The sequence below is a fragment of the Eremothecium cymbalariae genome, chromosome 1, assembly GCF_000235365.1.
Source record: "Eremothecium cymbalariae DBVPG#7215 chromosome 1, complete sequence".
Classification (NCBI taxonomy): domain Eukaryota; kingdom Fungi; phylum Ascomycota; class Saccharomycetes; order Saccharomycetales; family Saccharomycetaceae; genus Eremothecium; species Eremothecium cymbalariae.
In genome coordinates this window covers 509,718-534,165 of record NC_016449.1, presented here as the reverse complement: position 1 = coordinate 534,165, position 24,448 = coordinate 509,718, and the positions used below count along the sequence as shown (strand labels likewise).

General features: G+C 41.7%; 9 protein-coding genes and 1 further gene across 9 annotated transcripts; 9 read left to right on the top strand and 1 right to left on the bottom strand.

Moving 5' to 3' along the window:
• Window positions 1-27: 27 nt before the first annotated feature.
• On the top strand, window positions 28-1,074 carry BIM1 (microtubule-binding protein BIM1; the record flags this gene model as incomplete). The annotated part of the gene is made up of 1 exon (XM_003644270.1): window positions 28-1,074. One exon carries the CDS (start codon window positions 28-30, stop codon window positions 1,072-1,074), a length of 1,047 nt encoding a protein of 348 aa, XP_003644318.1.
• Window positions 1,075-1,322: 248 nt separating this feature from the next.
• AFG3 (AAA family ATPase AFG3) lies at window positions 1,323-3,566 on the bottom strand (the record flags this gene model as incomplete). The annotated part of the gene is made up of 1 exon (XM_003644269.1): window positions 1,323-3,566. The coding sequence occupies one exon, from the start codon at window positions 3,564-3,566 to the stop codon at window positions 1,323-1,325; it is 2,244 nt and encodes a 747-aa protein (XP_003644317.1).
• Window positions 3,567-6,931: 3,365 nt separating this feature from the next.
• Ecym_1257 (HMG-box domain-containing protein) lies at window positions 6,932-8,281 on the top strand (the record flags this gene model as incomplete). Its single annotated transcript, XM_003644268.1, has 1 exon — window positions 6,932-8,281. The coding sequence occupies one exon, from the start codon at window positions 6,932-6,934 to the stop codon at window positions 8,279-8,281; it is 1,350 nt and encodes a 449-aa protein (XP_003644316.1).
• A 485-nt stretch (window positions 8,282-8,766) lies between these two features.
• On the top strand, window positions 8,767-9,738 carry MRPS5 (mitochondrial 37S ribosomal protein uS5m; the record flags this gene model as incomplete). Its single annotated transcript, XM_003644267.1, has 1 exon — window positions 8,767-9,738. The coding sequence occupies one exon, from the start codon at window positions 8,767-8,769 to the stop codon at window positions 9,736-9,738; it is 972 nt and encodes a 323-aa protein (XP_003644315.1).
• A 247-nt stretch (window positions 9,739-9,985) lies between these two features.
• On the top strand, window positions 9,986-11,092 carry SHY1 (cytochrome oxidase assembly protein SHY1; the record flags this gene model as incomplete). The annotated part of the gene is made up of 1 exon (XM_003644266.1): window positions 9,986-11,092. The coding sequence occupies one exon, from the start codon at window positions 9,986-9,988 to the stop codon at window positions 11,090-11,092; it is 1,107 nt and encodes a 368-aa protein (XP_003644314.1).
• A 258-nt stretch (window positions 11,093-11,350) lies between these two features.
• Window positions 11,351-12,412, top strand: DAM1 (Dam1p; the record flags this gene model as incomplete). The annotated part of the gene is made up of 1 exon (XM_003644265.1): window positions 11,351-12,412. The coding sequence occupies one exon, from the start codon at window positions 11,351-11,353 to the stop codon at window positions 12,410-12,412; it is 1,062 nt and encodes a 353-aa protein (XP_003644313.1).
• Window positions 12,413-12,809: 397 nt separating this feature from the next.
• On the top strand, window positions 12,810-13,829 carry CTR1 (high-affinity Cu transporter CTR1; the record flags this gene model as incomplete). Its single annotated transcript, XM_003644264.1, has 1 exon — window positions 12,810-13,829. One exon carries the CDS (start codon window positions 12,810-12,812, stop codon window positions 13,827-13,829), a length of 1,020 nt encoding a protein of 339 aa, XP_003644312.1.
• Window positions 13,830-14,449: 620 nt separating this feature from the next.
• On the top strand, window positions 14,450-18,747 carry Ecym_1252 (the record flags this gene model as incomplete).
• Window positions 18,748-19,161: 414 nt separating this feature from the next.
• On the top strand, window positions 19,162-20,514 carry YLH47 (Ylh47p; the record flags this gene model as incomplete). Its single annotated transcript, XM_003644263.1, has 1 exon — window positions 19,162-20,514. One exon carries the CDS (start codon window positions 19,162-19,164, stop codon window positions 20,512-20,514), a length of 1,353 nt encoding a protein of 450 aa, XP_003644311.1.
• Window positions 20,515-21,116: 602 nt separating this feature from the next.
• VAS1 (valine--tRNA ligase) lies at window positions 21,117-24,416 on the top strand (the record flags this gene model as incomplete). The annotated part of the gene is made up of 1 exon (XM_003644262.1): window positions 21,117-24,416. One exon carries the CDS (start codon window positions 21,117-21,119, stop codon window positions 24,414-24,416), a length of 3,300 nt encoding a protein of 1,099 aa, XP_003644310.1.
• Between the last annotated feature and the right edge of the window lie 32 nt (window positions 24,417-24,448).

The following is a 24,448-nucleotide window of genomic DNA, read 5'->3' as shown; positions in this document are numbered from 1 at the left end:
GAAGATCCCAAAGTGAGTTGATCGAAGATGTCAGGGTTAGGTGAATCACGTACAGAGCTATTAAGTTGGTTAAACGACCTTTTGCGACTTGATTACACGAAAGTGGAACAATGTGGTACCGGTGCGGCATACTGTCAAATAATGGATTCAATCTACGGAGATTTGCCAATGCATCGTGTCAAATTTGATGCAAGGGCAGAATATGAATCGCTTACGAACTTTAAGATTCTACAGAGTTGTTTTACCAAACATAAGATTGAAAAGACTGTTTTTGTAGACCGTTTGGTAAAATGCAGATTTCAAGACAACTTGGAATTTTTGCAATGGTTAAAGAAATTTTGGGCCCAGAATAAGGATGAATCGATGTATGATCCTGTGTCGAGGCGGAAGTCAGCGAGGCCGCTAAGTATGCGAGGGCCAGTGTCGGTACAGCAGGCTGCAGTTCAACCTGCACATAAGAGACGAAGCTTGGCGAGCTATCCGTCATCGAATACTGCAGGTATGTCATCAGCTGGCTCGAATGCTAAGCTGATGCAGAAAGTTAGACAGAATGGTGTGAACAGCATTGCAGGCAATAATGGGGGTAACGAAGCAGGGTTAGGGATAGGTGTGGTAGCGGCTACACGTGTTTCGTCTGGAGGCACTAGAAGGCCGGCTCCAATCGCCCAATCTCCTTTAGCGAACGAGCAAATGGCAGCTCTCAAAGCTGAATTGAGAACTGCAAATGGTAAGATAGAAAAAATGAATGAAGATGTTACTCAATTTCAGGATGCCATTACTATTATGGAAAGAGAACGTGATTTTTATTTTGGGAAGTTGAGAGATATAGAGATTCTTGTGCAGTCCACACATGATCTCTTTAAGGAGGGAGTTTATAATGATGATCCCCAGGAATTGAACAGACTAATAGGCAAAATTAATCAAATATTATATTCTACAGAAGAGGGTTTTGAAGGGAATCATAGCATAGACGGCAGTGAGGGGATAGAAGATGCTGGTGAAAGGGTTTTAGGGCATGTTACAGACGGCGTTCCACCTGCTCAAAACCTCATCACTGATGATGAAACATTCTAATATATATATCATCAATGCATAAAACCAACAAAAAAAAGGAGGTGGCAAGTTTAAAAATTCCACTATAATATATAATATAGTTGTAGTAGTTGTTTGCTTCGCTATATACATGTTTTAAAATACTAGTGTTCCGATGGAGAACAAAAAAAAAATTCATAACAGTTTTTAAATTATTAGTTCATTATTAGTTCATTTTCTTCCTCTTTCGTCCATCTTAGGGTTTGATAATTAGTATTCCTTCAACCTAATTATGTTGCAGGTTGCTCATCAATACTGTTCTTTTTTGGGTTCAGATATTTTTCAAAAGCATCGTTTTTTTCAGGGAAAGGCCTGGGGCCTAGTAATTCAATCATATCATCCCTTGTGATGACTTCCTTTGCTAGTAAAAGTTTGGCAACTTTGTCAACGTTGTCCAAGTTTTCAATCAGCAGTTTTTTGCAACTTTCATGTGCTTCATCTACTATTCTCTTTACTTCCAAATCGATTTTTCTTGCAGTGCTTTCACTGAAAGGTTTATTAACCTGGAAACCGATATCTGATTGTTCATAAGACAGATAGCCAACTTTACGGGACATACCCAAAGAGGTGACCATAGCTTGCGCCATAGTGGTAATTTTTTTGAAGTCATCATGAGCACCACTGGTAACATACGGGAAATGAAGTTCTTCTGAGACTCTGCCGCCAAAGGCCATGATCATTCTATGGCGGAATTGTTCCTCGCTGATGAGGTATTGATCTGGTGGTAAGTACTGGGCATAGCCTAGAGCACCCTGACCACGAGGAATAATAGAGACCTTTAACAATGGGTCAGCATACTGAAGAAACCAACCACAAACTGCATGGCCTGCCTCGTGGTATGCTACTGTTTTCTTTTCCTCTGAGGACATAACACGGGATTTTTTTTCCAACCCAGCAATAACCCTTTCAATTGCCTGCTCAAAATGTTTCAACTCGACATATTCGTCTTGATGCCGTGCCGCGATTAATGCAGCTTCGTTACAAGCATTTGCAATATCCGCACCAGAAAACCCCGGTGTGAGAGCAGCTAGTCTACCAGCGAATGAATCTAAATCTAGAGTGGAAGTTTTGAGAGCTGGCTGCAGATTCAACCTTGGGAGGTGTACTCTATATATGGCCTTTCTGCCTTCGACATCAGGCGCATCAATTTGAATGTGTCTATCAAATCTTCCAGGCCTGAGCAAAGCGGGATCCAAGACGTCTGGCCGGTTCGTACCAGCAAGAACGACGATTTGGTCGCGAGCAGTAAAACCATCCATTTCAACCAGCAACTGGTTAAGTGTAGCCTCACGTTCGTCATTTGAACCGCCCATTGCACCACCCTTGCCTCGCTCTTTACCGATAGCATCAATTTCATCGACAAAAATGATGGCTGGAGCCATTTTTCTTGCATTCTCAAACAGATCACGTACACGGGAGGCACCAACACCCACAAACATCTCAACAAACTCAGAGCCCGAAACGCTCAGGAAGGGAACACCTGCTTCGCCAGCTGTTGCCCTCGCCAAAAGAGTCTTACCTGTACCCGGTGCACCTGATAGGATCGCGCCTCTAGGAATCTGCGCGCCGAGGGCCTTGTACTTATCTGGGTTTTTCAAAAAGTGTACAAACTCCATTATCTCCATCTTGGCCTCATCGCACCCAGCCACGTCTTTAAAGTTCACCTTAATGCCCGTTTCCTTGTTGAACAGCTTGGCGCGCGACTTGCCAACACCAAACATGCCACCGGGCCCGCCCCCCATGCCTCCAGGCCCTCCCGATCGCACACGCGAAGACATGTAAAGCACCCCACCCAGCAACAGAAGCGTCGGCAAGAACGGAAACAAATATTGCAACACCGGTGCACGCTCAACATACGTCACAGGAATCCTATCATTATGCGGTATTCCAAGCTTCTCCTGTGTCTCTTCTAACTGCTCCTCAAACACATCCACCGAACCTATCGTAAAAGCAACAGCAGGCCCACCGTAAGTCCCCACATTAAATAACCCCCCCCCAGTTCCTGTAGACCTTTGTACCTCCGACGCCTCCGCCCGTAATTCCGCTTCCACCAGGTACTTATTCACAACAAACAGCCTGCTCACCAGTCCCTTCTCCAGATACCGCGTCTTGAAGTCTTGAAACGTCAATATCTGCTCCTCCCGCTGCTCACTGCCATCGTGGCCGAAGGGCAGCGTCGCCAAATAAAAGAAAAACGTTAACCCTGTCGTCCAAAACACACTTCGCGAAAAATCCTTAGATTTAAGATAATCTCCTACATTTTTATACTCCTTGCGTCCACCTTCCCCACTCCTCTTCTTCTTGCTACCATCATCATCCTCCTCTTGTCTTCCCTTCCCTCCTTCTCCCCCTCCCTGTCCCTGAGGTTGCTTTACACTCCTGAAAGCCGTCATACGGAAATTAACTGCACAAGAACCATGAAGTTGCCTCCGAGAGGCGAATCCGCTAATCCTAGGCCATACCAATTTTCTCATCACTAATCACCAAAGCAATCCATAGATAGCTCCTCCAACTACGTCCTGTCTCCTTTTGCAACTTGCCCGCCCCAGGGCCAGCCAGTATGACGACGAAGAAGTACGCAGTTGGGAACGTTTGCGTTGCGCCAGCTCGCGGGCTAGCTGCGCTAGCCCGCGCCGGGACGATCAACGGAGCGGGATTTCACCATTCGTACAAAACAACAAGCACGTGACAATGGTCACGTGCTTGTCCGGAGAACAGATCTGCGTCCGCCCGCGCCACCATTGCACCCACACACCGGAATAGCCTTGGCGCCCCACCGTCGGCCTGCGCCCATCCTTAATAGTCAGTCGCGCCAGCGCTGCGATCACCGCGGCGGCGCCGCCCCGAAAAAGGCAAAAGTACTATTGTTGACTTCCCTGTCCATTGTCCCTTAGATACCAAAGAATGCAATTGCACCCTACCAGAACCTCTCCCCGGCCCAGAACGCCCGTTTGGCGCACGCGTGCGTAATACGCTGGTAAACGGGAAATAACCTTTCAAGCCACGGAGAATGTGTATCTGCTAAAAAACCGAAAAGCACATAGATCTGTCGTCCTGCGGGAAGCTTTCCACTTTCAAAATATACAGCGCGGTTTTCCGCGCTGTATATTTTGAAGGGAGAGAGATACCACTACCATCACCTTCCCTCTCTGTGTTGTTGTTTCTGTCGCGCACACAGCCAAAATGGAATAAGAATCAAACAAACGGCTATTAGCTTAATACAGACACTTATGTAAAAAATAATAATACAAGCATAATGCATATGTAATGCGCGAAATTATTGTTGCGGGCAAAATGCGCGGAATTTCCCTGCCCCTTTGTTGTGCTGGTATTGATAACACAATTAGACTAACAATAAAAAACGACGAGCGGGAGGTAACGGATCTCTGGACAGACTTGCATGTGGGAATTGAACAATAACAAACAACGGGAAGGTGCTATAAACGCGCAGCGTAACGCAGTGTTACACTGCGCGTTTATGAGAGACAGCGGCAGCGGGTGTTGGGATTTGGTTTGGGGGGTCCTCCCCCCAAACCCAAATCCCAACATCCTACGTTTCTCCCTCCTGCAGGGCGCGGTGCATCGGCTTCTTACGACGGTGGAGCTGTAGGAAAATGGAGAATAATACCCGCAAGAAAGCACATTAAGGAGCAAACCCTGGTACACTAGGAGCGGGAGAGAAAGATATTGAGTTTTTTAACATGTCATCGGAACACATGTTTCCTGCAGGGGTCCTCGCGCATGCACGAGGACGCCCGACAACGCGTCAAAGTCCCTTTTTCGCGTGATCAGCACGCAAGCAGCAGCAGCAGCAGCAGCTCCGTGGCAGTACCACGGAGCTGCCACGGAGCTGCCATCACGGCTGCCGTTTTTATTGTTTTAATGATCGTCCTATTATTGCTGCTTGCTGCTTGCTGCTACTGTTGTTGCTGCACAGCAGCAACAACAGTAGCAGCCAACAGGTAAATGCATGAGGTATGCATGCGCGTGGGACAGAGGGAGATCTCTCTCTGTAGCCGTTTTTCATCGCGCCCCCAATAATGCCTAATTCGGATGGGGTTTGCGCGCGTGCGCGCGCACTTGTCTGTGTCCTACCTCCTTGTCTTGGAATCTCACCATACCCCGACCAGCGTATGTTTTTTAAAGCACACGTACCATTGTGTTTTGATCAACGGCGACCGTGGTATGGACGTTTCTGTAGCAATATATGGGATGTACGGCCTTTTCAGTAGACTTGGGCTTTCTGTCCCAGAATCGCCCTGACGAAAATAACGGTTGTCTAGTCACCGTTAAATCTAAGTCAGGCGTCTTTTGGTACATCCATTCTTTGGACAGTGGAGCCTAAATATATCATCATCCAACGGCTATATTTCTGCGAAGTGCTACTTTTCCTATTTTTTTCTTTCTTTCTCTGGATGACATAAACTGCCGAAAGTAAGCACAAAAAGACGAAAAATGGGTTCTGTGTGTGTGTGTGTGTCTATTTTTCAGATATTTTCTTCGGCTGTTGTGCTTTTTCGTTCGTTTCTCTCTCTTTGTTTGTTTCTGGTGCTGCCGCCGGTCTGGGCATTGCAGATGTGGTGTGGTTACCACATTCGACCCGCAGCACGTTATTTTTGTTTTTGTTTTTGTTTTATCAATTGTTTGTATGTAAGTAAGGTATCTTTTTGTATTGTATTATCTGCGTGTGTGACTGTGTGACTGGTATGCAGTGCTGCGTCGAGGTCTAGGTAAATAAGTGTTTCTTTGTGTTCTCTTTTTCTTCAGCACAAACTTAAAAATTAGGTACAGTTAGAATGCTCTTTTTTCTGAGGGCGGACCAGGGATTATGTACCGCTATGGGCTGTACTGGAAATTGGTTAGTGGGTAAAATGGTTTAGCAGCGGCGGCGGCGGTGGAAGGTGGAGACGGAGGGTGGTTTTTGGACACACAGGGAAAAAAGGTAGGCAAATTTGTATCAGGTTAGTATAAATACATTTCACAATTGCCACGATTTACGAGTAGGATCGATTAAATCAGCCTTTGAACCTTGTCCTTCGAAATTGCGTCCCATTAATGTCTAATTTCTAGGCGCTCCGCGTGTGCGTTTTTTGGGTATGGGAGAGGGCTTTTGACTCTATGTACAGCTTATCATGCACCAATATTTACGCTTGTATGAGATTATAATGGAAAGTATTTTCTTTATCTCATATAGGTTAATTATTTTACTTACGTACGTTTGTATATATGTCGTACTATATATCTATATATCTATATTCATTTATATATATATATATGGGGGTTTTAAGCGTTGGACAAAAAAAATATTTGTAGGATTCTATAGACTTCTGTTTTATTATAATTATACCTACAGAGGCATTGTAAGAGAAAATCATACCAGGTTTTTGTGAATAAATATAGTGTGCTACAATTTATTATTGCTTCATTTCTAATAATTTTTTTTTCTGCGATATATTAAGCTTCAAGGCGTGAGAGGAACACCGACGCACAAAGTATAGATACCGACTTGTGCGGATCGTCAGTTGATCGTCAGAAGAACAGAAAGAGAGATATAAAGATCATTGCTAATTGCTATTATTATTTGAATCATTTTTTTTACTGCTAAGTTACAAGTTCATTTGATTTCAACCGGCTATAATAACTATAATTGAACCAAAAAAATAAAAAACGAGGAAAGGAAAAAACTGAAAAACCTGGGACATTGAAAAACCACATAGTGAACGGTTTTTGATTAGATAATTTAGGAAAATAATAGCAATTATTGTTTTCTGCATATTATTTTTTCTATTTGTCAAATTTCCAGATCTATTTATCATTTTTGCTAGTCATTAATAAGATGATGGAATCTAATGTGCGTTTGCCCTCAATCTCACATATATTGACGCAGACACCCATTGAGAATGATGCGACAGCAGCTGCAACTGTTGCCGAGGCTGCTGTGCAGCCTCGGCACCAATATTCCCATCACCGGGCTCAGTATGAGAATTCACACCGGCATATGAACCAATACACAGGGTATGTCCCTGCAATCGGATATGCAGGCACCCCTAGTGGCGTGTCACAACCACAGCCACAGCCACAATCACTACAACAGCCAACACAATATCGGCATCAGTACCTGCAGCAGCAGCATCAGCAGCAGCAGCAGCAGCAGGCTCTACAACAGGACGGACACCAACAGCAACACCACCATCACCACCATGCGCATGCGTTTCATCATTTGTTCCGTCACGGAGCGTCTGCGATTCACCCGTACTCGCCGGGCCAGCGCGTGCCAGTAGAGTATACGTTGAACCCCAGTGGCCAATTCCACAACGATTATGTAGCGACGCCCCTGACGCATTCGGGAGCGTCTTCCTCGACACCGATGTCACCACTCACACCAAAACCCCCGGAGAGTCTTCCTCCTGTAAGTACGGTTGGTGCTTCCGGCTCATCGTTACCGTTTCCACTTGCTATGGGAACCATGGCCGGAAATAAAGCTGGAAGAAAGGAAGGTGCTGCTCACATAATCAATCATGGCTCTGCTGTGGGGGGACTTGCAGGAAGAGATATTGTTGCCCACACTCTAGACAACAACAATGATAGCAGCAGCAGCAGCAGCAGCAGCAGCAGCAGCAGCAACGAGAATGAAAATGAGAACAACAACAGCAACAACAACAACCATAATAATAGTAGCAACAGTAGTGCAGGGAGCACTAGAGCTGTCTGTGCTGCAGGTCGCACGACAGGTGTTGCGGGTACAGAGCTAAATTCCGGTGAAGATCATCACTGCGGCGCAGAAACCGCCGAATGCACCTGCTCACACCATTACAAGCATCAGAAGAAGACACAGAGGCAGTACCACATCCCTCGCCCTCGTAACGCATTCATTCTCTTCCGTCAACATTGGCACCAGCAGCTGTTCCCACAAGAACGTATCAAGCAGTCTGAAAGAGGAAACGGCTCCTTCAAAACAAATTCACAGGTCTCTGTGGATATTGGCCAGCGTTGGCGCTCCTTATCTTCAGAGGAAAGACAGCAGTGGCTAGATCTTGCCAAAAAGGAGAAGGAGGAGCACACAAAGAAATATCCTAATTATAAGTATGTTCCCACAAGAAAGGAAAAGAAAATGATCATCACTGGTGTAAGCAACAGACACGTAACCCATGCTGTTAAGAGTTCATGTCAGGTTTGTTCAAGTAAGTGATGTAATGGGTTTGCGGGTACATCCTACAGGCATATGTTATAGATGAATAAGAGAAACATCCTTGTAACATAAACATTTATCATTATCATTATCATTATCATTATTATATTATATCTATGATGCATATATCTTTTTTATTATATTATATTTTATTTTATTTAATATATCTCTTCAGGAGGCGCAGAGAAAAGATGAAGATCCCGTCGTTGGATTACATAACCAAAGGTGCACGGATGTAATTATTTTGCGTTACCCGGATTTAAGCATCTCGCAAAAATTTTTTCCTCCGTTTCATCTCGACGATTAAAAATAATACATAGCTTCTTTTCTTCAGCTACAAATTTAATAAAACGCAGGAGCTCTCTCCATAAAGTGACACATATTTATACAATAAGCGGGTTAAGGAACCTCAAACCTAAATACCGTCGTTTTCCTTTTTAGATCCGTGATCTTGGCTCTGTCTAAGCTGCTGCGCGTATTGTATAATGATGATGACTATTGGACGAGTATTATCGATGCCGGCGGTAAGACCGACGTTTGGAGCAGCAAAGCGTCAAGTATCCAAAATAACATCAGCTGGTAGTGGACATATGGAAACGTTGGCAAGGTATTATCCAAAGGAGCTGCTCGAATCCATAGAGTTGGGTGAATCCGTGATTCCTGGAGACGTGCAATTCAAAGTGTCTGAAAATGTTGAATTTGCACCTCCTTACTTGGACAACTTTACGCAATTACATCCATATTGGGATTATAAACCGGGTTTACCCAGTCCGCATGCCCAAGGCTCTCATAAAATATTCGCTTCTTCGTGGCAGGATCAGCCGTTACCGTCTAAACTGCACATACCACTGGGGGCCTCGTTAGCCAATGAATTCGGCTCAGATACAATGAATATCGCACGGGGAATTGAAAAACAAACGGGGTTAAATGCTGAATACATTTCCAAAAAGCTGACTATGAGGCCCCTGATTTTGAAAAGAGTATCAAACCAGACTGCAAAGGGCAAAATTCCATCATTTTATTCTCTGGTGGTTGTTGGTGATCGCAACGGTATGGTAGGTCTTGGTGAAGGCAAGTCTAGGGAAGATATGGCGGAAGCTGTTAAGAAGGCACACTGGGATGCTGTGAGAAACCTAACATATATTCCCAGATACGAGGACAGAACCATATACGGGGATATCGATTTCCGTTTCCATGGTGTCAAGCTACATATGAGATCAGCGAAACCTGGTTTTGGTCTGCGGGTAAATCATGTGATGTTCGAAATATGTGAATGTGCTGGCATCAAAGACTTGAGTGCTAAGGTTTACAAGTCAAGAAATGAAATGAATGTTGCAAAGGGTACGTTGCAAGCCCTCAGTACTGCTCAAAAGACTTTGGATGAAATTGCATACGGCCGTGGTAAGAAGCTTGTTGATGTCCGGAAGATCTACTACTCTGCATCGGAAGAACGCTAATACACTCTAGATGAATTACACACTCTCTCCTCCTCACAATCACCCTGTATATATGTATATATTATATCTGATTTAGTGAATGTTTAGTACCTTTCTATAATAAGGCGCCTTTGGGTATATGAAAAGAAAAAAAATTACAAAACTTTCACCTTAAAGTTCCATACTATGTAGAAAAAGCGCAATCCCCTCTCCCGCCCCTCGTATCTTTAACACGAAGAGTTCAGGTTTCCAATAACAGTGTTCTAATATGCTTAAGTTCAAGAGGCTCCAAGCTAACGGGGGCTGTTTTTGGTTACAGTTCAATAAAGTCAATAAAGGCCAGTTTCGGACAGTAAAGACATCCATAGTCGACTGGAAACCAATCCGTACTACCAAAACTCCAGAGGATAAAGAACAGAAGGACAGAAAATGGTCAAGAAGGATATTGCTCACCTTAATGTGTGCAATTCCAATAAGTTCCTTATATTTGGGTAATTGGCAATTGCGTCGTTTGAAGTGGAAGACAAAGTTGATAGCCTCCAGCGAAGACAAGTTATCGTATGATCCTATTCCGCTGCCCAAAAACTTTACAGCAGATATGTGTGAAGACTGGGAATACCGAAAAGTGATTTTAAAGGGCGAATTCCAACACCAAGAGGAGATATTTGTTGGGCCCCGTTCCAAAAATGGTGCCAAGGGTTATATATTGTTCACGCCCTTTGTGAGAAAGGATACGGGTGAACGTTTTCTCATCGAAAGAGGATGGATTAGCGAAGAAAATGTTGTTCCAACAAAACGAGGTTTACCCCATCTATCTGTACCCAAAGGTGATAATGTGGAAGTCTGTTGTTTAGTGAGAAACCCCATGAAAAAAGGCAGGTTTCAATGGGATAAGTCCGACCCTGGGAGTCGTGTATGGCAGGTCCCGGACTTCCCCCAAATGTTTGCAGTCTCAAATACTGCCCCAGTTCATCTACAAGCCATTTTAGACTATAAAGACCACCATTGGCCTGAGAACGAACCCGTGACATCTGAAGATACCACCGCAGCAAATAAGAAGCACGCATGGTGGAAATTTTGGACTAAAAATAACGTACAAGAGAGTCAACCCATTGTTTCTGCTGCCACTAATCCCCCTCAAAATTCTGAATTCGAATTCAGTGAATACCAATTCATCAAAGCAGGTGTTCCAATTGGGAAGCCCCCAAAGATTGATCTCAGAAACACACACCTACAATACATGTTCACCTGGTATGGCTTATCCTTCCTTTCAACAGTCTACCTCATTGTCGCCTTAAGGAATTCTCGCGGCAGCGCAGTTTCCCAAACCAAGCTGAAGAGCGAAAAGTTGCTACACGCTAAAAGAAATATGTAAGCTCAACATCAAACATCGATTGCTGTTCAACTACCCCCATACCCTATTAACCATGTATATATGTCTCTAATTACTGTATATCTACCCAATATATCAATTGATATACCGTTTATCAAGGTATACGGCGTTTGAAGATCTGTGGACGCGAGCAGCAGAACAAAAGCTATGCAAAAATCGGTTTCCTTCTCTACGATCAAAAACAACGAGTTTCTCAGCGGACAACAGTCCAAGTAGGTAAGCGATTGTGCAGGCTCAGGGATGTTTAAAGATACTGGTCGTGAGACTAAGACGGCTACGGAATATAGACTTTCTATTTCCAGCAATCCAGGCTCAAGAAGATCATCTATTGGGGGTAGTGGGGACCATGCCGGAAACAACGGGGTAGCTAACAATAACCTCGGTAGTAATGAAATGAGAGATACTAGTATGGTGGATACGTTTTTGCTACCGCAGATTCAAGAGTTGACAGACTCGGTAATTACATTGGATTCTAATTTCACACATATGAATTTTATACATGAATCGCTTGTGGATTTAAACGAATCGGTGAGTGCGTTACTTTATGGGCTTATGTGCAATTCCTGGTGTGTCGATTTCCCTAACCTGCCACATGATACCGCAGGAGAGCTTGCTATAAAGAAGGAATTGAACCAGCTGGCGCGTGAACGTGAGAGTTTAATGGCGGAGTTGCATGGGCTAGACAATGAGCCGTCCGCAGTGCTTCAAGAAAAGGAACCCAATGCAACAAAATCGAAGTTACAGTTCGCAAAGCCTTTACACCCGAGTATGTTCAGTACTATGATGACCACGCATAACGTTGTTACCGAGGAGGAGGAAGACGAGGATAATACTGCTGCGTCCTTTGTTTCTAATCCAACCATAATGAATCTAAAGCCGCCAACAGCAGCACCTACGAAAAATGCTGCCATTGCGGGCCCTTTGACAGCACATACAAAATCCATGAAGAATAAGAGAAGATACTCCATCCTCAACCAAATCCGGAACATCGATATAACAGGGCATAAATCGAACAACTCGATTTTTAAGAATACCACGAATTCAGCAGTTTCCCGAACCCGCTCAACCACACATCCTCTTCCCGCGTCGAATAACGAGAAGAGAAAGTCGTTAGCTGTTAGTGCAAGCAGAATATCTAACAAGAGACCCCAGCAACTGCGACCTACCAGCGCCGTTAAAGCCGCTGCTACAAGAAGAAGACATAATATTACCAATCCCACAAACAGCGGTATGGTCCCACACAGTGCCTCGGCTGCGACCTCAACCTCTCATGCAGTAGCCAGCCGTCCACCATTTCGATGATGTCGTTTATTTACTTTAGTGTTTTAACGAGCAATACCCCCACCCAGATCATTAACCACACTGCTGGTGACAGTAATAAATCTATGTATTGATACCCACAACAATTTCAACTCACAATGTTCTCATGATCTTTTAAAGAGCACCCGGATTTTTCTTTTTTTGTCAAAAACCTCCGACGATATTTCTCGACTTTTTATTACGCGCGAGCAAATAGTGCGCCTTCATTTGAAAGTTAGTAGTACTTCATTCAGCATTGGGTCTATTGGCCGAACTATAAAAGGATATGTTGGAATAGGTTTCAGCTTACAGGATGAAGGTATTTTGAGGGGATTCAGAAATCAGGAAGTATAAAGAGATTGTCTTTGTTTGCTAGTTCCAGCAGTATCATAGAATGATGATGGAATCAAGTATAGGTTCGCTTGTTAATATCAGCTCCCTATTAGATTCGACTATGCTCAGGCATCACGATATGGATACTAGCTCAACACCTACTATGAGTGCCTCTTCTACGATGGCAGCGCATTCGGGTTCGCATAGTTCTGAATCCGCAACTTCGGGTCATGGCCATATGATGATGATGAATTCGTATCTAACCACGAGCTATAAGCACTACCCAGTTCTCTTCAAGAATTTAACTGCAGGCAATGGCGGAGAGGCGTTGGGGATATTCTTGTTGATAGTCGCGACCGCTTTTGCGTATAAATCTCTTTTATTTGCTAGTTGGTGTTTGGAGGTCAAGTGGTTCAAGACGGTGGATAGTACACCTGCTTCAGCGGCACCAATACGCGGCGGTTCAGGTTTGAAAAATGTCCATAATGGGGATGCGACTGTTGGGGGGGACAAAGAATCACAATATAACCGAATAATCCCTCCGCTGCATCATTTGGTGTTTGATATTTTTAGTCCTACATGGAGAGACCTGGGCCAGGATCTAATCAGACTGCTGTTAACTGCCGCTTCTACTTTACTAGTCTACATGTTGATGCTTATTGCTATGACCTATGTTGCAGCGTACATATTTGCTGTTGTTGTAGGACTTGCTCTTGCTGAGGTCTTTTTCAATAGGGTCAAGATCATCCTGTTGCGCAGATGGGACTTGAAGCGTGAGATTGAAAGACGAAAGAATTGTCCAGGAGGACTCAGTTGTTCTTGTGGCTTCCACGAAAATGATACCCGCAGCTTCCCTGAAGGTATCACAGAGATTGGCTCCAATGATCTGGACTCTGGCTCAATTACAAAAGATGTCTCTATTGTTCGGAAAAATAACGTTGCAAATGAAAAAAGCTGCTGCTGCGGTCCTGCAGATCCTGTGGAACAGGAGGAACGTCATGAACGGGAGGCTACCGAGCTTTCAAAACATCGCGAGCAGGGCGGTAGCATGAATGTCGACTTAATGCCTGCTGAAAAGTTCATGTAAAAATCCCGCGCCCCCTCTTTATCGCTTGTTAGAATCATATTACCTGATCTTTTTTGTCTATATATAACCTTAAATCTATGTAATGGCATAGTTTTCATATAAATGCGTGTGTTATATATGTCAAACGGTATAATTATTATTGATGTTCCTGTTCTGTCTGTGCTTTTGTATATCGCATATATTTCGCTGATTCGGTTATACCAGACCTGAAAACTGCTTCTCCAGGAACACAATGACCTGGCACTGCCAAATCAACTAGATGTATCAAACCCATCATCCATTCTCGCTAATTAATACCCGTAATACTTCGCACTAGCGTCGTAAACCTTGGTAACTGGATCTCGTTTCCAACGATCGCGAAGAGCGTGCAAATTTTTTCAACATTGCATTATTTTAAAAAATTAAAGCTTCAGTTTTTAAAAGTTTAACTAGTTTGACGGTTTTAATGTAGTGAACTGTTCAAAACGATATTTAAAGTCAAACAATTAGAAGGGAAGTTCAGATTTCCACTGCTAGGAATTGTATTTCAGCAGTTTGTTTTTTGTTGTGTATCCTGTATCTGATTTCATTGATTCTGTTTAGGTACAAGGTAGATTGCAAAATTAGTTTGAACAAAGAATATGTCTGGTGAAGAGCATGCGATAGAAGGGCTGACGGAAGAGCGGGTGATTGATGAAAATATTGACGGAGATCGTACCCCAAGTGATGAAGAAGAGGGTGAAGATGTGTTTGATTCATCTGAAGAAGATGATGATTTAGATGATGATGAGGAGGAAGCTCAAAAGATTAAAGAGGGGTTTATTGTTTCTGATGACGAAGAGGATGCATTGTCTTTTCAGAAAAAGAGAAGACGGAAGCATAAGAGAAGGCCAAGGGAGGAGGAGGAAGATGGTAAGCTGTCAGAGGATGATTTAGATCTTTTGATGGAAAATGCAGGTGTAAAACGTATAACCGCAACATCAGATGATGCGAACAAGGGCAAGTTCAAGAGATTGAAAAGAGCCGGGTCACCAATGGAGCAAGAATCTAATGAACAAGAAGTTGGTACGCGATCAAATTCTAATAGGCTCGAAGATTTCTTTTCGGAGGAGGAGGATGAAGATGGGTTTGATGAAGGCGAGGATACACGTGTTAGAGTTGGTAAAAAGGATGTACTCGATGAATTGGATGATTTCATTGAAGAGGACGAATTTTCAGATGAGGATGAGGAAACCAGACAACAAAGAAGAAACTTGAAGGAGCAGAGAAGTAAACAATCTGCCCAAATAACTGGGTTATCTTCAGACAAGATAGATGAAATGTATGATATCTTTGGAGATGGGCATGATTATGATTGGGCATTAGCAGTGGAGAATGAGGATGATTTGGAAAACATTGATGATTATCAACAACTTGATCAAGAGGAAGATGTTAGTGAACAGAAGAAAAAGAAAATCACGTTACAGGATATCTATGACATGCAGGACTTAAAAAAGAATTTGATGACTGATGAGGATATGGTTATAAGAAGGTCAGATATCCCAGAAAGATATCAAGAACTGAGGGCTGGTTTAAAAAACTATGGTCAGTTGACTCCAGAGGATCAATTATTAGAACAGACATGGATTAGTGATAAAATTGCTGTTGATAAAAATTTTGGTGCAACCTATGATTTAACTGAGTTTAGAGAGGCCGTTGGCAACGCCGTAAAGTTCATCAGCGAAGAAAACTTGGAAGTATCTTTCATATATGCATATCGCCGTAATTATATATCCTCGAAGGATAAGAATGGGTTTATTTTAAGTGAAGATGACTTATGGGATATTGTTTTTATGACATTGAATTTCATAGTATAATCTATAAGCGTGATTATGTTCGGAAGTTTTATGAGCAGTTAAATCTTCATGACTCTCTTGTTGATGATTACTTCAATGAAGAATCAATGACCGAATTGAACTCTTTACAAGACATTTACAATTATCTGGAATTCAGATATGCTCATGAAATTAACGACGCATTACTTTCGGAGTCATCTTCGAGTACTAAAAAACACTTGAAAAACTCTAGTTATGAAAAGTTTAAAGCTAGTTCATTATACCAAGTTATAAAGGACGTCGGCATAACTGCAGAGCAAATAGGTGAAAATATTGGCGCTGAAAACCAAATATATCCTGTTGTTGACCATCCTAGTTTGAAACCCACTGAATCCGTTACCCAAGTTCTGGAGTCTGCAAGCGCAGATTTACAGATATTTGCAAAGAATCACAAGTTGGCTTTAGATACGGTTCAGAAATATTACTCTTTAGAAATTGGCAACAATCCTAAAGTTCGACAGAAGGTGAGAACCGATTTCTACAAATATTACATTGTGGATGTGGCTGTGACTACTAAAGGAAAAAAGGAAATACAAAGGGGTTCTCCGTATGAGGATATCAAATATGCGATTAACAGAACCCCCGGTCATTTCCGTAGTGCACCGGATGTATTTTTGAGAATGCTTGAAGCGGAATCACTACATTTGATGGACATCAAAATCCATATGTCCTCTCAAGATCAATATTGTGATCACTTATTTCAAACGGCCTTGGAAACTACAAATACATCGGAGATTGCCATTGAATGGAACAATTTTAGACGCAACGCTTTTTACCGTGCTTTAGACAAGATTTTCAGTGATATTGCTCAAGAAATTAAGGATGAATTAAAGAAATCGTGCCAAAAATTGGTTGCCAATAGTGTTCGCCATCGATTCATGTCTAAATTGGATCAAGCTCCGTTTATTGCTAACCCACGGGAGCCAAAAATGTCCAGGGTATTGACTGTTTCATGCGGACAAGGCAGATTTGGTTTAGATGCTATCATTGCTGTTTTGTTAAGTCGAAAGGGTGATTTCTTGAAAGACTACAAAATGGTGCAAAATCCATTCGATAGAGACCAGCCACAAGCCTTTGAAGCTGCTTTAGATAATATTATTCAAGAGGCGCAACCAAATGTTATCGGTATAAATGGTCCTAATCCGAAAACTCAGAAGCTGCTTAAAAAAATCCAAGAGGTAATCCAGAAGAAACAGCTTGTAGATAACAGAGGACATAATATTCCAGTTATATTTGTTGAGGATGAAATTGCTACCCGTTATCAGTCTAGTGATCGTGCCGCTCAAGAATTCCCTAATAAACCCACGCTGGTTAAGTATTGTATTGCCTTGGGTCGTTATATCCACTCTCCGCTCTTAGAATACGCTAATCTGTCTCAAGAGGAACTTCAGTCACTATCGATACATCCTCATCAATCTCTTTTGCCGCGAAATATCTTTCAACGTGCATTGGAAACATCCTTTGTCGATATCGTGAATTTGGTAGGCGTTGAAGTTAACAAAGCTAATGATAATCCGTATTACGCTAAAGCTTTGCAATATATTGCTGGTCTAGGTAAGCGGAAAGCTATTGATTTCTTAGAATCACTGCAGAGATTGAACGAACCATTGTTAGCACGTCAGCAGTTGATAACACACGACATCTTGCATAAGACTATTTTTATGAATTCGGCTGGTTTCTTGTACATTTCTTGGAACGAGAAAAACCAGAGGTACGAGGATTTGGAACATGATCATCTCGACAGCACTAGAATCCACCCAGAAGATTATCATTTAGCCACCAAAGTGGCGGCGGATGCTCTTGAATATGATCCAGATGCTATTCGTGAAAAAGGAGAACAAGGTGCCATGAGTGAGTTTATTGAATTGTTGCGGGAAGACCCAGATCGTAGGATGAAACTAGAATCTTTAAATTTAGATGCTTATGCTGAGGAACTCGAAAAGACTACCGGACAAAGGAAGCTAAATAACTTGAATACAATTGTTTTAGAATTATTAGAAGGTTTCGAAGAATTGAGGAATGACTTCCACCCCTTGCAAGGGGACGAAATATTTACTACCTTGACTGGTGAAACAGATAAAACTTTCTTCAAAGGAAGTATCATTCCAGTAAGAGTTGAGAGATTCAAACATAATGATATCATTTGTGTTACAAACTCTCAAGTTGAGTGTATTGTGAATGCCCAAAGGCATCTCGGTGCCCAATTAAAACGATCAGCTTCCGATATTTACGAAGTTGGGAAAACCTATGCTGCCAAAGTTATTTTTATTGACTACGAAAATATAAGTGCTGAAGTTTCTCTATTAGATCACGATGTTAAACATCAATATATTCCAGTAGACTATAGCAAGGATCCGGCAACTTGGAACTTAAAGCAAGAACTAGAAGACGTTGAAGAAGAAAAGAAGATTTCCATGGCAGAGGCTCGTGCCAAGAGAACTCACAGAGTCATCAATCACCCATACTACTTCCCCTTCAACGGTAGACAAGCTGAAGACTATCTAAGAAGTAAAGAACGTGGTGAATTTGTAATCAGGTTGTCCTCACGTGGCGACGACCACTTGGCCATCACCTGGAAATTAGATAAAGACTTGTTCCAACATGTTGATATTCAAGAAATGGACAAAGAAAACCCGTTGGCTTTAGGTAAAACATTGATTGTCGATGGTAGCAAGTTCAATGACCTGGATCACATAATTGTTGAATACCTACAGAATAAAATAAAGTTACTAAACGAGATTACTTCGAATGAGAAATTCAAAAAGGGTACTAAGAAGGACGTCATAAAGTTCATAGAAGACTACTCCAAAGTCAACTCCAACAGATCAGTATACTATCTGAGTTTTAATTATGAGCACCCAGGCTGGTTCTACCTCATGTTCAAGATTAACGCACAGTCCAAACTTTGTACATGGAACGTTAAATTAACACATAATGGATTTTCCCTAGCGGACTATAATTACCCAACTGTGATTCAACTGTGCAATGGTTTCAAAACTTTGTTGAAGTCTACTAGTAGATCAAGAACACAAGAATCTAATAACGGTAGCTATTACGGTTATTGAAGATCTGAAATGCTATTTTTCTTCATTCCTGTTGTATCTTCAGTCTGCCATCTATATCACAGGCGCCACTGGCGACCCCTTTAGGACCTACTTGAGAACGTAATTTTTGACTATTTTAAATAAACACTGAGTATTGTAGTATATAAATAACCAACTAAGCTATCACTTAATATATCTTCTACATTATTATGAAATGTTTCCAGAGCACGTCGTTATTTCTTCTCACGTGCCTGGGTCCTTCAAGATTCTCCTGGCGGCCCTGTAGTTTTTTTCAATGATTTTAGAACTGACCATCTTTCCAACGAAACTTCTTAAAACCCTTGTTAATTATTGAGTTTATCGATGAAATAAAGCGAATTGCTATACTTCTAGAGTACCCAGTTATTATAAATTTGCCACTAGAACTGATAAAAAATGCATGCTGTATGTGTTGCGCGATTGAATGCTAATCGCTGCATCATACCTGCTTCTAGATTATTAATCCAATGCCACCGTAACGTTGACATTAAAAACCACCGTTTCTATTCCATGGGGAATAAAGAAGATAGCCCAAATAATCAACCACCTAGTAAACCGTCTCAAAGTACTGGAACTATTGTTAAAGCAACAAACACAACCAATAAACCCTCTTTATGGTCTCGTGTGAAACATGAAGCTCGACACTATTGGGATGGGACCAAGTTATTGGGCTTAGAGATTAAAATATCTGTGAAGTTGGCCCTTAAGATGTCAGCAGGATATGAATTATCTAGAAGAGAATTACTTCAGTTGAAGAGAACCACCAGAGATGTTATTCGTCTAGTCCCATTTAGTGCGTTTGTGATAATTCCATTTGCTGAATTACTATTACCAATTGCTCTAAAGTTGTTCCCAAACTTATTACCTTCGACGTACGAATCTAAAACAGCCAAGCAGACAAAGTTGGAAAATTTGAGGAAAACAAGGGCTGTCATGTCTGAGATTATCAAGGAGAAGAAGTCTCACTTCAAGCCCCGTAATATTACAGACGAACAAAAGATGGTTTTCAATCGCTTCTATAAGCATGTAAGGGAAGCTGGTGAACCTGAATCTCGTGAACAATTGATTAAAGTTGCTCGTCTTTTTACCGATGACACTGTGTTAGATAATTTGACCCGTCCACATTTAGTGGCCATTTCCAAATACATCAACCTACAGCCCTTTGGCACCGATGTTATGCTCCGTTATCGTATTCGTTATAAAATGTTGGAATTGAAGAAGGATGATTTTGCACTATACTATGAAGGTATAAACTCTTTGGATTCGAATGAATTGCGCACTGCTTGTGCTTCTAGAGGTATTAGAAGTGTTAATGTAGATGAATCGGTTTTACGTGAAAATTTAGATATCTGGTTGAAGTTGAGGTTGAAGGATAAAATTCCTTCCACTTTGTTACTTATGGCCACTGCTTACACTTATGGTGACATTGGGTCCAGAAAATCTCTATACGATGCCCTTTGTGACGTTTTGAGCGGCATCCCTGATGAATTATACCACGAAGTGAAGGTGAATGTCGTCGAAGAAGACAAAGCCACCAGCAAGTCTAAGATGGTGCAATTGAGAGAGCAGGAGGAGATAATGAAAGAAGAAGAACAACAAGAAAGAGATGCTGTTGTCAAGGTTAGAGATCAATTGAGCTTAGATGATGTTGATAATCAAGCTGATGACATGACATTGAAAACTGCAAATTCCACTCATGAAGAAGACCATTCTTCCGATGCGAAGACTTCAGAGTCGAACAAGCCTTAACGCGAACATTTGAGATCAATAGCTCCTTTTGTGTATTTTATATATTATATTATCCGTTCAGATATTTATCAGGTTTTTTTGAGCGACAGAGGCTATGTTGGTTACATATCGCCAACATGCAAAAATCCTGTTCCTTGAAAGCTCACTGTAATATTCATAGATCTGAGTAATGTATTTAAAAAGCCTTAATTCATAGTTTTTATTAATGCTTACTTAGTTTAGAGGCCACTGGTGATACATCTAGTCTGCAGCAGATCTATAGACATTTTGTCTGCGTGGCCTAGGATATATCGATGTTTTTGAATGTGCTGGGCTGCAGAAGAACATTTTGAAAGCTGACTCATTCACCATGGATCAATGAATAAAACGAAGCAATATACAAATGTAGCTAAACTTGGATATATACAGCTATTATAGTGTGAAATAACAACTACTTTCCGGTTTAATACGCAGTGTCAGTGTCGCTTACCCGGAGCCAAATGTGGTATATAATTCCGGAAGGAACGGTCTCTGTAATTCAACGACAAAACTACGACTGAAAAAAAATTTCTACTTCTCATTGATTTATTCAAAAGTTCAAAAACGGAAGTTTTATTCTGTTGATGCTTAAGAAGTGTTCAATTTTGAACTCTTTACAGCTTCTCAAGTACCAAGTGGGATTTGCTAAATATCATAGTTCTGGCGTGACGGCAGTTAAATCTTGTGTGCGTGCAATGTCCGAGGAGAAACAACAGTTACCAGACGTTGATCCTAGTACTGGGGAGATCATTATCAACCCTTTGAAAGAGGATGGTACAGCCAAGAGTCCAAAGGAGATTGAAAAGGAGAAGAAGAAGGCAGAAAAATTGTTGAAATTTGCAGCTAAACAAGCGAAGAAAGCAGAAAACCAGGCCAATCAGCAAAAGAACCAGAATAAGAAGAAGGAGAAGAAGAAGGATGTTGAGGTGGTTCCGGAATTTTTTGATAAGACAGTTCAGGGGGAGAAGAAGATTTTAATTTCACTGGAGGATCCTGCCCTGAAGGCTTACAATCCGTTGAATGTTGAATCGTCATGGTATGCTTGGTGGAATAAGTCGGGACTTTTTGAACCTGAATTTACCAAGGATGGAAAAATTAAGCCTGAGGGGTTATTTTGTATTCCAGCACCACCTCCAAATGTTACTGGTGCGTTGCACATTGGGCACGCTTTGACGGTTTCCATTCAAGATTCGTTGGTTAGATATAATCGTATGAAGGGTAAGACTGTTTTGTTCTTGCCAGGATTCGACCATGCTGGTATTGCTACACAATCTGTTGTTGAGAAGCAAATTTGGGCTAATGAAAAGAAGACCAGGCATGATTATGGTAGAGAGGAATTTGTTGGCAAGGTTTGGGAATGGAAAGAGGCTTACCATAGCAAGATTAAGAGCCAGGTTGAAAAATTAGGTGCCTCTTATGACTGGACCCGTGAAGCATTCACACTATCTCCAGAATTATCACGTGCTGTTACAGAAGCGTTTGTTAGACTACATGAGGAGGGCGTTATTTATCGTGCTTCTCGTTTAATTAACTGGTCCGTCAAATTGAACACCGCAATTTCTAATTTAGAGGTTGAAAATAAGGATGTCAAGGGTAGAACCCTAATATCTATTCCTGGCTATGATGAGAAGGTTGAATTCGGTGTTTTGACGTCCTTCGCTTATCCTGTGATTGGTTCAGATGAAAAGTTGATTGTGGCAACTACCAGACCAGAGACGATGTTCGGTGATACTGCAGTTGCTATCCATCCAGAAGACCCACGTTACAAACACTTACACGGCAAGTTTTTACAACATCCGTTTTTAGCCCGTAAGCTACCAATTGTTTGTGATTCCGAAGCAGTTGATATGACATTTGGTACAGGTGCTGTGAAAATAACCCCTGGACATGACCAAAACGATTACAACACTGGCAAGCGCCATAATTTAGAAATTATCAATATTCTAACTGATGATGGTTTACTGAATGAAAATTGTGGCCCTGAATGGCAGGGTATGAAGAGATTCGATGCCAGAAAGAAGGTTATTGAAAAGTTGCAAGAATCTGGGTTGTATATAGGTCAGGAAGACAACGAGATGGTGATACCAATGTGTTCTAGATCTGGCGATGTTATTGAACCATTATTAAAGCCACAATGGTGGGTATCACAGTCAGAAATGGCTAAGGAAGCTATCAAGGCTGTTAGGAATGGTGATATCACGATTACACCAAAGTCTTCTGAGGCTGAGTACTTCCACTGGCTAGAAAATATCCAAGATTGGTGTATTTCTAGACAGCTGTGGTGGGGCCATCGTTGCCCTGTTTACTTCATTAACATAAATGGAAAAGAACAGGATAGGAATGATGGACAATTCTGGGTTTCTGGACGTGATTTGGCCGAAGCAGAAAGTAAGGCGGCAGCTAAATATCCTAACGAAACTTATACTTTAGAACAAGATGAAGATGTTTTGGATACCTGGTTCTCATCTGGTCTATGGCCTTTCTCCACTCTAGGATGGCCAGAAAAGACTGCTGATATGGAAAATTTCTACCCATGCTCGATGTTAGAAACTGGTTGGGACATTTTGTTTTTCTGGGTTTCAAGGATGATTTTGCTTGGCATTAAATTGACTGGCTCTGTACCATTTAAGGAAGTTTTCTGTCATTCCTTAGTCCGTGATGCTCAGGGCCGTAAGATGTCAAAATCTCTGGGTAACGTTGTTGATCCATTGGATGTCATTAACGGTATCTCCTTACAGGAGCTGCACGACAAACTTTTACAAGGTAACTTGGATCCAAGAGAGGTAGAAAAAGCTAAAGCTGGTCAGAAGGAATCTTATCCAAATGGTATCCCACAATGTGGTACTGATGCATTGAGGTTTGCTTTGTGTGCTTATACTACTGGTGGTCGTGATATTAACTTAGATATATTGAGAGTTGAAGGTTACAGAAAGTTCTGTAACAAGATATATCAAGCTACTAAATTTGCTTTAATGCGTTTGGGCGATGATTATGTTCCACCAGCTAAAGAAGGCGTTTCTGGTAATGAATCTTTAGTGGAACAGTGGATCTTGCACAAATTAGCTGTAGCTTCAAAGTCCGTGAATGAGGCGTTTGATAAACGTGACTTCTTGACTTCCACCTCTGTTATCTATGACTTTTGGTACTTGGTTTGTGATGTATACATTGAAAACTCAAAGTACTTGATTCAAGAGGGCTCTGAAGTGGAAAAGAAATCGGCAAGAGATACTCTATATACATTGATTGACAATGCTTTGAGATTAATACATCCATTTATGCCGTTCATATCAGAAGAAATGTGGCAGCGGTTGCCAAAGCGTGCTTCCGAGACTAGCCCCAGTATTGTCAAGTCCAAATACCCAGAGTTCCGTGACACATTCTTCAACCCACAAGCTAATGACACCTATGAATTAGTGTTGGATATTACAAAGGATGCTCGTTCGTTATTGGCTCAATATAACATTTTGAAAAACGGTAAGGTCTATATCGAGGTCTTAGGTAACAGCGAATTGCATAACTCTGTGCAATCCCAAGTTGCCTCTATTGTGTCTCTAATTAAGGCAATCGATGAAGTCACTGTTGTTCAAGATGTTATAAATATCCCTCAAGGCTGTGTTTTACAGAGTGTGAATCCGGAAGTCAATGTGCACGTGTTGGTTAAAGGCCAGATTGATATCGATTCGGAAGTTAACAAGGTTTCTAAAAGGTTGGACAAAGTAAAGAAAACCAGAGAGTCTCTTGAAAAATTGATGTCCAGCAAGGATTATGAGGCTAAGGCCAATGAACAAGTCAAACTATCTAATAAGGATAGACTGGAAAGTACAGTCGCTGAAATGGAAACATTAGAAGCGACCATTAGTAACTTGGAAAAGTTAAAACTGTAATAAAGAAAGAAGTTACACCTTATATATAAGTA